Here is a 12,130-nt window from a genome sequence, read left to right as displayed (position 1 = left end):
AATGTGTAATAATGGTGGTTTATTAACTGTTTAATATCTGTGAAAGTGCACAAATGTGGGAAAATGAAACAAAGCCGCTGGACGTAACTTCTCGGGATCCTCCAAAAAGTCCACTGAAAAAATCTTAGTAAATGACCACCATTTTACTGAGATTATATTTCATCTCATATCATCTCATTTAATTTCATCCCAGTTGATTATTGTCTCAAATATATGAATATACATTAAAATAAGACATGACTTAAAGGTCTCAGTTACCAGGTCATAAAATCTCTTAAAAAAAAACAGATTAGCACTTTAACTTTTTTAAGGAATTTTATAACCTGGTAACTAAGACTTTTAGGTCAAGTCTTATTTTAATTTTGATGTTTTTTTTTAAATGAACAGTAATACTAAGAAATTAAATGAAGTTGATTATTATGAAACATGGTATAAATTAAAATAAGACGACTTCAAAGTCTTAGTTACCAGGTTATAAAATCCTTTAGAAAAAATCACTTACATCAGTCAGTGAAGTGGATGCGTATAGGCAATTTTTGCGTAAATTTTATTTTTTACAATAATATTACATTTATGATAACTGTATTCTATTTGAAAAAACTTACACTATTCGTAAATTATAAAAATGATTTGCAAATTATTGTCAAATTATAAAGGCGCGTTAATAAACTCTTTAACAAAGAGATACCTTAATAACAACATTGCTTGTATAACGAAGATCCACAGGGAAGTTTACTCTCGAATGTACTACCCTACAACAATTGCTTTGCCGGATGGATCAACAATAAACGTTCGGTATCATGAACCTAGGAAAATTATTAAGGTTATTAATACTGATATTTATAATCTTCATTTATACCTAGTTGTAAAGTTTATTAAATACTCCAAAATGTGTGTGTGTGTGTGTGTGTGTGTATAGAGATAAAAGGGTTTAAAAAATCCAAGACAACTCCCAACAAAGGTTAACAAACTGTGGTGTACACTGTTACTTTTTTAACCCTCTCTTTGAAAGTAGCTTTGAAATTGAAATGTTTTTTGTGCAAACAATGTGAATGGTTCACCAAGCCACTATTGCTGAGTACTCATCTGGAGCAAGGACATGTCATAGCACTCAGAAAACACTGGAGGAAATTGCAAAGTGGCAATAAAGGTCTCCGGAAATGCATTGATGACTACAGTAATTCTAATACATGAACTATTCTGAATAGATAAAGTATTCTCAGGTGGTTGGTGGCTGTTGTTGTCATTGTAGTCCTAAGGTACCTGCTGGTTCATAGGGCCCTCACAAGTTGTCTCCACTTGAACCTGTCTTACGCTTGCCCCCTGACATCACTTCAGGTCATTCTGGCTGGTGGTGTGAGGCCAAAAGTAAATTATGGATAAAATCTTGAACAATTCCAAGCACTAATAAACCAAATATTTTCATAATACTATGTTGTGGAATATGTGTGTTGTTAAATTTGCACATCTCTTTAAAGTTTTAATAAAATAATATAAGTAAATATCTGGTGCTATAGAAAGATAAAATAAAATGAATTTGGGGTTTAAAAAAATATATATGAAAGTTACTCCATTTTTTTGGCACTAATGTTGGCTTTCCTAAATATTTCAAAGAAAATAAATTTTATATTCTTATTTGCATCATCAGATGTATGTGAAAATTAATTTAAATTGTTTCATGTTGCAGTTGCCATTAGATTTATCATTGTTGTCTGAAGATGAAAGAAAAGCACGGCTGGAGAAACGAAAGCCCAAGAAGAAGGTCAAGATTACTGAAGATTTAGGAGATAGTTTCAATGCAAAAAAATACCTCAAATATATAAAAAAGTAAAATAAGAACTTTAGTGATAAATTAATCAATTTATTGTAGCTCTTCATAGGTTTAATGTTATTATTGTAATAAAAAATTTAATCATTATATTACATTTCACTGAAGGAAATTGTACACACATTAACATAGTCTACTGGTATTCTAGATCTTAACAGGTGTTAACAGTGTTAGTGGGCATTTAATGCTTCACTGTGATAGTCTAATCAATGTCTTATCTATGCTGTCATTACTTGTGATACGGTATCCTTATAGGTTGGTGGCATTTACATTAATGTCTGAGCTTTGGTAACCACTAACAGTAGGGAATTGAACATATGGAACATATTTTGTAGTCATCGTGGCCTAAAGGATAAGACGTCCGGTGCATTTGTATGTAACGATGCACCAGTGTTCGAATCCCGCAGCCGGGTACCAATTTTTCTAGTGAAATATGTACTCAACAAATGTTCACGATTGACTTCCACAGTAAAGGAATAACATCGTGTAATAAAAATCAAACCAGCAAAATTATAATTTGCGTAATCACTGGTGGTAGGACCTCTTGGGAGTCCGCACGGGTGGTCCGCCCATTTCCGCCGTGAAGCTACTGCATTACTATGCGTTTCAGTTCGAAGGGTGGGGTAGCCGTTGTAACTATACTGAGACCTTAGAACTTATATCGCGAGGTGGGTGGCGCATTTACATTGTAGATGTCTATGGGCTCCAGTAACCACTTAACACCAGGTGGGCTGTGAGCTCGTCCACCCATCTAAGCAATAAAATATATATAAAACATTCACAACCAACACTACATGACGATCACGATCACTCTGTCAAGAGTGACACGATTGAGAAGAAGAAAAAGAAGATGATCTGTAAATTATATCACTTAAATAGGTATATAGGCGAGAGTGCAGAGGAATCGTTTAGTGGGTAGGGTACTAAATTCCATCGGCCCGCGGTCCGCTCCCAGTTCCCAGCATCTGCGGACCGTTCAGTCCCACATACCCTGCGCGTCCACTAGGCGCAGGACGTAGGAGGTTCGGCTCCCGGTCCGAAAAAGGCATTTATAAAAAGATTAGGATGAGACACACGGATTTTACCCATACTACGCGTAGCGGTGGCTCTCCTATTCTTCCAGTAGTTTTGACTTCAGTTAATCGAATCGTTACTCGAATATACCTTTATAGAGAGCGTTACTCGTTAGCAAGCATCGCAAGATCATACATTTCATTCAATTTTAATATTAGTTAAGGAATTTTTTCACAAGATTTTATTCTAAGGTCTTTGTTCCCTTTGCCTTCGGAAATGGAGTAAAAAAAACTAAGATATTTTGATTTGAAAACAAAAAAAATGTTTCTGTAGATACCGTACCTACCTACTTAGAAATTGTCAAGTTCGACCAGGAATTCCTATGCCTACTAATGTAAATATGCTATTACAGGTATTTCGAAATAGAGTTTAGCAAATATAAAGTCATACTAAGTTGACAATTCATGGATATTTCATAAATTATCATAATTAAGAAAATAATAATTTAAGAAAATTTAAATAGAATTGCCAAAGAAAACAAAAATGGGAACTGAAGCTTTTGGATATTTCAAAAATTTATCTCCAGCATTTCGTCCTTACGTTCAAACATTATGTGAAGAATTAAAACTTGGTAAGCCTAAAAACTTGAACAGAATATTATCTTGTTGCAAAAATAATAACAGTACACCCGAATTATAGTATTTTTTTTGCTGTTTGCATTTTGCTTCCTTTTGTGTATAAGCAGATATTGTGACTATTTGCTAATTTATCTTGAAACATGAAAAAGTACACTTATTTTCTTGTAGTTGGTTTCTTATCATGCATATGTCTTGAGTATATGCTCAATACTCATACTATTGATGCCAATAAGAGGTAGAGATTTAGAATTACATTTATTCCACTTTACGCAAGATGAATTTCCATTTTAAATACAACCAAATTACTAATACCAACCTAAAGATGGTGGAACCACTGCCACATTTTGTTAAAAGTTCAATTGAGACTGGCCCCGTGTCTTAAGGTCAGTGGTGGCATCTATACTGAAATTAATGATCTAATAAATCAATAATTATCACCTAGTACTAGTACAACAATTGTACTAATGCTGTCCAAACACAAAAATGAAAAAACTTCTGGAATTATTTAATATAATTTAATGTAGTACATTGTAGTTATTGAATAATTTAACAGGCCTCTGCAAGACTAAAATAGATGTTGAAAGAATATCTTGTTTACCTGATGGAGAGGAATGCCAATTCCGTCTGCTATTACCTTATTGTTCTAAGAAATTGAAATGGGAAATATTATTTGATGTATCAATACCATGGTTTGCTCCGGACTTTAAGTTTGATGATGAAAGTTTTTTGATAAGTGAGGATGAAAACTTTCTTGAAGAGAAAGTCCCAAGTCTTGCTAAATGGAATGAAAGTGATCCTAGAGCTTTGAGTAATGTGATATTTGAGTTGGTCAATCTATACAAAAGTCATCAGGTATGTAATTGTATAAAAACATATATTGAATCCCAGGTACGCTCAAAAATAGCTGTGTAATTGTACATACACAAACAAAATTGATAATTTTTTTTCCACCACCTTTAAAATAAAGATGTGTTTACTATGAGTTCAAAATTGATACAAGCATGAAAATAAAGTTTTTTAGATAACTTTGATAGTGTCAATTACGATGTTAAGTGGTGCGTACTGGGTATTTAAATTGTGCCATGCCATGATTAGGAATTCTGACAATATATATTTGAATCATCAAAAATACTAAAATACTGTGTATTATACAAAATTATATCAGACCCAGCAATTTTTATTTATTCATAGTTTGGTAAATGGACTCACTTTTGGTGTTGATCTGGTATTAAGTGGTTCACGGAACTCATAAAAATGACACCAAAGCTAAATTTAATTATACAACTGCCCCACCTTTGAAACTGGAATTCATGAGAGCTTCACAGTAGAAACAAGCAGGGCATTTATTTTTAATTGCTTAGTTTGGTGGATGAGCTCACAGCTCACCTAGTGTTAAGTGGTTACTGGAGCCTATAGACATCTACAACGTAAATGCGCTATGCATCTCGAGATATAAGCTCTAAGGTCACAGACCTCAGTATAGTTATAATGGCTACTCTACCCTTCAAACCGAAACGCATTGCTGCTTCACGGCAGAAATAGGCGAGGTGGTGGTACCTACCCATGCGGACTCACAAGAGGTCCTACCAGCAGTAATTTTGCGGATTTGATTTTTGTTACACAATGTTATTCCTTCACCACGGAAGTCAATGGTGAAGATTTGTTAAGTACGTATTTCATTAGAAAAATTGGTACTCGCTTGCGGGATTCGAGCACTGTTGCATCGCTAGATACGAATGCACCGGATGGCTACCAATACATGTTCATAATACACCTTTTTTTTTTTTATTGCCCTTGTAGGCAGACGAGCATACGGCCCACCTGACGGTTACCATCGCCCATGGACTTCAGCAATGCAGGGGCAGAGCCAAGCCGCTGCCTACCGCTACACCTTACTTATTAATAATAATACATAGTTACTGAGTACAATCAACAACAAATTTTTGTTAACAGCAATGATTTGTTTTTATTTCATTAAAAAAATTACCAATTTCAGATTAGAAAACTGAGTGAGGATGATTCTTCAAGGGCTTATTTTGAATACAGTGCATTACTTGGTGATTCACTCATCTCTGAAAGTAACATCGAAGTTTGGGTTGGAACACATGTCGTTGAATTTTTGATAAAACTTAATGTTGACGTTGGAAGATTATCAGAGCTTTATAGTGATGGGTATTATTTTAAATACATGCATTCCGATTCGTAGAGCAGAACTGTTTTTATAATGAAATTGAGACTTGACTCGTAACATAATCATAATATTACTGGCATTGTAGTTATTTTGGGTTTTTGCCATTGTTTAAGATTACTTGAGAGTTAATGTTACTTGAAACCAAGCTCACTATCTACGCAAAAAAAGTTTCGTTTATTATGATTGTATAAAACTTTGAAGCTGTGTGGCTCAGACTAGCACCACCCTATGTATTCCAGGGAGTGTCGTGAAAGCGACTAAGGGTTTATTGGATAATTGGGCAATCGATAATTTATTGGGCAACAGCGCTCACTATCATTATTAGTATTACCAACGTATTGCAATCGCCAACTGATATTTACTAGTGATTGGGTATATAGTAAGCGTATATTACTATCCACCCGGGTGTTTCCCACCATCCTGCCTACATCTGCCGCTAATAACTTTTGCTCCGGTTTGAAGAATGGACAGTTGTTATACTATTCAGATTTGGACCTCATGTCTCAAGATAGGTAGCATAATTTACGTTGTTGAAGTCTATGTGCTTCTGTAACCACTTAACAAGTGGGCTGTGAGCTCCTCCAACCACCCAAGCAATAAAAAAAAAACAAATTCACTTTGATATGTGGCCAGCCTTATTTTTTTCCCACGAATCATATTAGGTAACTAGTTTAAAATATAATTCAAGGGTCGGCAGAAGAATAATTTGTTAATTACGTTCTAGTACTCCTTATTCCGATACTATTTACTTGGTGACTGTTTTTTCTTCAATACGATTATTTTAGTAGAGCACTATCTAGTTTTCAGCTTGAAAAACCTCTTTTACGACACCCTGTATATATGTACATCAAATATTAGTAGTACTGGATTACGAGCTCAAATTTTATTATTTTAACATAGATATTAAGGACCTATTAATATACGTGATACTTACAGCATTGAAGAGAATCCCGGCATTGACACAGCATTGTTACTAGTGAGATATCCAAACTCGACAAACGCAGAACTGATACTATCACCTCTTCTTAATAAAGCCCTGGGGAACATTTCATTACCGCAGTACGTAAGCTTTGAATAATATAATGAATTATTGTCGAAGCTCCTCATATTATAAGAATCGCAATTGAAGATTTGTCTGTCTTTCATGCACCTAAGTGTGCAATAGCTCGTTGCTTGTACGGATTCACGAGGGTCGTCCGTCAGTTCGCTTCAAACTTTTGTTTCACGACTATTACAGTAAGAAGAATTGTAAAACTCTAGTAGGTACCTATGTATATATCTTCAAAATTTTTTTCGAGGACTGTTCTCTAAGACTGAATGAGTGTTAAATTTGTACATATATTTTTGTAAGTGGAAATAACTTTCAATTTCAGAATGCATCCATCTACTGTTCTTATGGATTATGTACCTATGGTTACCGAACTGCTGAACAGAAAGGTACGACTCCTCAATTTCTTTTGTATTAATATTATTTCTATTATTACAAATTGTCAATATTTCAGATACACGATGTACTTGTCAATGAAAAATTGAAAAGGGATTTATTAGCATTTTTGGTTGTTAAATATGAAGGTGCCATATTGGAACACGATATAAACAGTGCTGCCTTTCTATTTGAAATCAATGACTTTCATTGGATTTTAACAGTAGAATTGGGTGAGTTCCGGATATTTTTTCTCAGAAAACGTGTGATACACAAATCTTTTTTGATAGTCCAACCTCATATTATAAATTTCACAATTTGGTAATTTCACATTAAGCAAAATTACTTAGTTACAAAAAAAAGTTACTGTGAGCATAGCACGTAGTCTGCACGGATAGATACAACCATAACTGTATTCTGGTTTGAAGGGTGGAGCAGTCTTCATACAATGCATTCAAGATATTCATTTTTGTGCTTATTAAAGAAAGAACTATTGCTATTCTATACAATCACAAATATTTAAAAAAATATTTCAGGTCAATTTCCAGAAAAATCTCCAATTTTGACCTTAAGATCAGTTTACCACAGCAGTAAAGGAAAACCAAAATACAAAGTTCTCTCTTCTTGTCCATTAAACAACTTTGAAGAATATGTGGAACAACAAGTAGAATTATTCAAAAACGAATGTAAAGGATCAGTAACTAGTAGTCAACTCGTAAGCTTGGAAAATTAAATAAAAATAATTTATATTTTATTGCATTTGTTTTATTTTATGATCATTTCATAAATAACATTTTAACTATAATAATGAACAGATGATTTTGAATCTGAATTTATTTCACTTTTTCATATGATTATTTAGTGGTGAATAATGAAATATTTAATTAATTAGTGAATTTTATAAATTAACAATGATGAAAATATCATTTTTTACTTCACATCACATCATTTATCACTTGAGATTATTGGCGGGTTATGTGAATAAACCAATTACTGAAAATGTAAACCTTCAAAGAAACATGATCACAAAGAGTTTTTGCAGTGACAAACCATGTCGACGGAAGAACTCCACAAAATAATACTTACACAACAAAATATATTAACTAGGTACTACGAATTTAACTATCAACATTAGTTTGTACTTATCTAAGGATTACATTTTGAACAAACTGTTTAGTTACTTAATTTCGTTTGTTTGTTGCCGATCAATTCATACCTATACCTCATGTACATTACTTTCATTCTGTCCCAAACGTTTTCAACGGAGTCTATTGCTGGCCTGACATCCAACATTGCAAACTGATATTTGTTATCGACTTCACCACCGTCGTAATAATCAATGATATAGCGCACGTCCTTCCCACATCTGTCCACAATCCAGTCATGACGGTCGAATGGTAACTCATACCTATAAAGAACTTCTGATAAAAAGCTTTTTTTCTTTAAACTCTTGAAGTCGTCGTGGCCTAAAGGATAAGACGTCTGGTGCATTTGTGTTGAGCGATGCACCGGTGTTCGAATCCCAGGCGGGTACCAATTTTTCTAATGAAATACGTACTCAACAAATGTTCATGATTGACTTCCACGATGAAGGAATAACATCATGTAATAAATATTAAACCCGCAAAATTTTAATTTCCGTAATTACTGGTGATAGGACCTCTAGTGAGGCCGCGCGGGTAGGTACCAGCGCCCTGCCTATTTCTGCCGTGAAGCAGTAGCGCGTTTCGGTTTGAAGGGTGGGGCAGCCGTTGTAACTATACTTGAGATCTTAAAACTTATATCTCAAGGTGGGTGGCGCATTTACGTTGTAGATGTCTATGAGCTCCAGGAACCACTTAACACCAGGTGGCGCTGTGAACTCGTCCACCCATCTAAGCAATAAAAAAAAAACTAAAAAAATAATTCTCAATTGCTTTAAATAAAAAATCTAGAATTATTTTTTTATAGAACAGGATTGATAACTTCACAGCTCACCAAATTTTACTTGCTGGCTGCAGTCGATAAACACTGCAAGATAAAAGCTACTGCGCTTGATACATAAAGCGAAAGTTTTATTGCAATAACTATCATTACTGACTCTGTGGTGCAGTACTTATGTAACTGTTGCAGGTTTGATTCCCTCAGGCAACCATAGTGTGATGTACAGGTATGTTTCCTTGTTGTCTAGATGTTTATTATCTATATATTATGTATAAATTTAAATGTATATAAGTATGTTTGCAAGTCGCTGGTACCCATAAGACGGAATCCTGAATTGAGACTGGATGACCATGCATGATTGGTTCCAGTTATTATTTTTGACTGTTATCCTATCTTTAAAATTGGGATGCGTGAATGCTTCATAATAGAATCAGGTATGGTGATGCATTCACGATATATTTATTGTACACGGCAATCCATTGCCAAAGTTACTTGGACTTCCCACTGTAGTATAGATATTCTTTATGAAAAAATTAACTATGCTTGGAATCTCTAGAATTTTTATATAAAATGGCATTAAGTACTTACCCAAGCCAAGAACGTATACGTGCTCTAGGACTGTATTGAGTCGCCTTGCCTCCAAAACTCTTCAATCTAGGATGACCACACTCTTTGGCATGTAAAGCTTCCCATTTCAAAACTTCTTGCCAAGCCTGGGAAAAATGTTTTCCTTGATTTTATATTATATATAATATCATCATCATCATTTTTTCCTATTACCCTCTGCTGGGGTGTAGGGCTCGAATAAAATTCTTCCATATAGGTACATAGAATTTAATGTTCAAATTAAATCGATATTATTATATTTCATTTAATCATCACAGTAAAATGAACCCCATAGCCCAGTTTGAGAATTGCTGCTTCTGAATTAAATTATAGTCAGAGTGAGATAATAACAACTTTTTTGTACCTGTTCATTATTAGCATTATGTATCCTAATTATATCGTCCATGTCTTTTGGTTTTATATCCTCATCTTTCCAACGCCAGCCTTTACGTAGCATAGCATTCCAAAACATTTGTTGACTTGGATAAACCCAGAATTCAGTTGAGCCATCAGGCATTGCTCGAGGAATAGAGGAAACTTGTCGGTTTGTGGGCAAGGTGAATGGCTGATCTGGTGCAGGTTGTTGGTTAGCTGGAGGCATCTAAATAATGACAATAATAATGATAAATAATACAATTTTTTATCACAAACACATACAGTAATCTAGCTCTAAATTAGGTTTCCTTGTGTTATGTGTACCAGATACATGTATGTATGTTTAAATATCAAGCACAAGACAAAAAGCAAGCCTGTTCATAGACACGCGAATTTTTGCCCCATGTGGGAATCAAGCCCACGACACTGGGCACATTAGTCAGGGCTGTTAACAAATGCAACACCGTGTCAGTCAAATAAAATAATGAATTGTCGTAAAACAGTTGAAAGATTAGATTACTACAGTTTGTTTATATATATTACCATGTTGAATGGATTGATATCATTTCCATGTTGTACTGGACATTCCGAAACCTTTGGCTTCTGCTCCGTTTTGTTATGCATCGGGCACTCAGGTGGAGGATTCGCATCTTTCTCTCCGGTTTTTATATTAACGTGAGCCTCAGCAGACACCTTATTCCCCATTTGTATGTCTTACGTAAGTCTTCAGAAAAGGAGAAGATCTAAGCTAACTGAACATTTCTTCTGGAACGACCTAGGCAAATCAATAAAAAAATTGTGATCACATATTTTACTATTACTTGGAAAGACTGATTATAAGTTTAAATTTTCAAAAGCGAACTAACCTTAGCGTTTTGCAATGCAACTCAAGATTTTGATTATAGATAATACTTAAAAATTTTGATTGAAAGTTATTTTGACATTAACAGACTAAAAGTAATCTTTGCTTTTTTTTTAAGAGATTTTATGACCTGGTAACTAAGACCTTTAAGTCATGTCTTATTTTACTTTATATTCTTAATTTTATGAAAAATGATCATATGGAGTGAAATGAAATGAAGATGATTAATTTGAGACATTAATCAACTGGGATGAAATTTAATGAAATGAGATGATATGGGATGAAATATAATCGCAGTAAAATGGTGGTCATTTACTGAGATTTTTTCAGTGGACTTTTTGTCCAGCCACGTCCAGCAGCTTTGTTTCATTTTCCCACATTTGTGCACTTTCACAGATATTAAACATTTAATAAACCACCGTTATTACACATTTAAACCTGAAGAAACACTAAATAGACAAAATAAAACAAATCACAGAACTTCACTGCTCTCGTTCCCGCCAAAAAGTCCCAGTAATCTTTGCTACTGTATTAAATCCATAGATACCATGAAAATACTTTTTTGTAAAATAATTATATAAAATATAGGTAAAGATCTCTATATTGTCTATGTACTGAATTTATAGATTGAAATTGATTCTTTGGCAATCTGCTGGTATTGTCAGCAATTTATGCCACTGCTACTTATTAAATTCTATGAAACTTACTGATGGTTGACAATCATTTGATTTAGCACATAGAAAATTACTTTAGTATACTCTGAGTTTTAGAATAGCTAGTACATTAGTAATTATGGTCAGATCTGGTAAAGACGCTCACCGGCCTGCCAATAACCGAAGCTATAAAGAAAGCAGAGGACAGACAGATGTAAAGAAGCATAATGCGTCGAGTGATCAACATTCAAGCTAGACATAGCCTTCAGCAATGAAGAAACCAACTAAGAAGAAGCCATCCATACTGAAGACATGATCGAGACGCCTGCGGATTCTGAATGGGATTCGCCCAGCCCTCAGAGACTGGATTAATCGCGATCGGAGACGCTTCACTGACCTCATCTATCTCTCTCTCTCTCTCTCTCTTCAATCGGTCCCTCATTGCTGAGGATCATGATTACGTCCGAATCCGTCAACTTGCTGTCTCCGTCGATCCCGCTCTGTAGCTTGGTGGAGTGCGTCACTGACAGGTATTTTCAGTTCCTCCGCTATTTGGTCCGACCATCGCTTGGGACCTCTACCCCTAGGCCTTTTTCTCTTGATTTTACCGGTCACTA

General features: G+C 34.6%; 3 protein-coding genes across 3 annotated transcripts; 2 read left to right on the top strand and 1 right to left on the bottom strand.

Annotated features, from left to right (window-relative positions):
* The first annotated feature begins 492 nt into the window (after positions 1 to 492).
* Positions 493 to 1,918, top strand: mRpL55 (mitochondrial ribosomal protein L55). The gene is made up of 2 exons (XM_028188327.2): positions 493 to 823; positions 1,688 to 1,918. Exons 1-2 carry the CDS (start codon positions 626 to 628, stop codon positions 1,829 to 1,831), a joined length of 342 nt encoding a protein of 113 aa, XP_028044128.2. The 5' UTR covers positions 493 to 625; the 3' UTR covers positions 1,832 to 1,918.
* Positions 1,919 to 3,171: 1,253 nt separating this feature from the next.
* On the top strand, positions 3,172 to 7,848 carry LOC114253449 (BRISC and BRCA1-A complex member 2). The gene is made up of 7 exons (XM_028188324.2): positions 3,172 to 3,473; positions 4,034 to 4,332; positions 5,477 to 5,652; positions 6,608 to 6,730; positions 7,045 to 7,108; positions 7,174 to 7,327; positions 7,631 to 7,848. The coding sequence occupies exons 1-7, from the start codon at positions 3,386 to 3,388 to the stop codon at positions 7,825 to 7,827; spliced, it is 1,101 nt and encodes a 366-aa protein (XP_028044125.1). The 5' UTR covers positions 3,172 to 3,385; the 3' UTR covers positions 7,828 to 7,848.
* Positions 7,844 to 10,967, bottom strand: Cchl (Cytochrome c heme lyase). The gene is made up of 5 exons (XM_028188325.2): positions 10,865 to 10,967; positions 10,542 to 10,773; positions 9,988 to 10,224; positions 9,606 to 9,730; positions 7,844 to 8,502 (listed from the first exon to the last, which is right to left on the bottom strand). Exons 2-5 carry the CDS (start codon positions 10,701 to 10,703, stop codon positions 8,268 to 8,270), a joined length of 759 nt encoding a protein of 252 aa, XP_028044126.2. The 5' UTR covers positions 10,704 to 10,773; positions 10,865 to 10,967; the 3' UTR covers positions 7,844 to 8,267.
* Between the last annotated feature and the right edge of the window lie 1,163 nt (positions 10,968 to 12,130).

The sequence above is a fragment of the Bombyx mandarina genome, chromosome 22 (assembly GCF_030267445.1).
Source record: "Bombyx mandarina strain Sakado chromosome 22, ASM3026744v2".
Taxonomy (NCBI): domain Eukaryota; kingdom Metazoa; phylum Arthropoda; class Insecta; order Lepidoptera; family Bombycidae; genus Bombyx; species Bombyx mandarina.
This window is presented reverse-complemented; position numbering and strand designations above follow the sequence as displayed.

Excerpts from the sequence above, each read along its gene's own strand:
- mRpL55 (XM_028188327.2), top strand. The coding sequence starts at position 626 with ATGATTTGCAAATTATTGTCAAATTATAAAGGCGCGTTAATAAACTCT. Across the intron at positions 824-1,687 it reads AACCTAGGAAAATTATTAAG|TTGCCATTAGATTTATCATT; the intron begins GTTATTAATACT and ends TTCATGTTGCAG.
- LOC114253449 (XM_028188324.2), top strand. The coding sequence starts at position 3,386 with ATGGGAACTGAAGCTTTTGGATATTTCAAAAATTTATCTCCAGCATTT. Across the intron at positions 3,474-4,033 it reads ATGTGAAGAATTAAAACTTG|GCCTCTGCAAGACTAAAATA; the intron begins GTAAGCCTAAAA and ends ATAATTTAACAG. Across the intron at positions 7,109-7,173 it reads CCGAACTGCTGAACAGAAAG|ATACACGATGTACTTGTCAA; the intron begins GTACGACTCCTC and ends TCAATATTTCAG.
- Cchl (XM_028188325.2), bottom strand. The coding sequence starts at position 10,703 with ATGGGGAATAAGGTGTCTGCTGAGGCTCACGTTAATATAAAAACCGGA. Across the intron at positions 9,731-9,987 it reads ATAATGCTAATAATGAACAG|GCTTGGCAAGAAGTTTTGAA; the intron begins GTACAAAAAAGT and ends CATTTTTCCCAG. Across the intron at positions 8,503-9,605 it reads CGTATACGTTCTTGGCTTGG|GTATGAGTTACCATTCGACC; the intron begins GTAAGTACTTAA and ends AGTTCTTTATAG.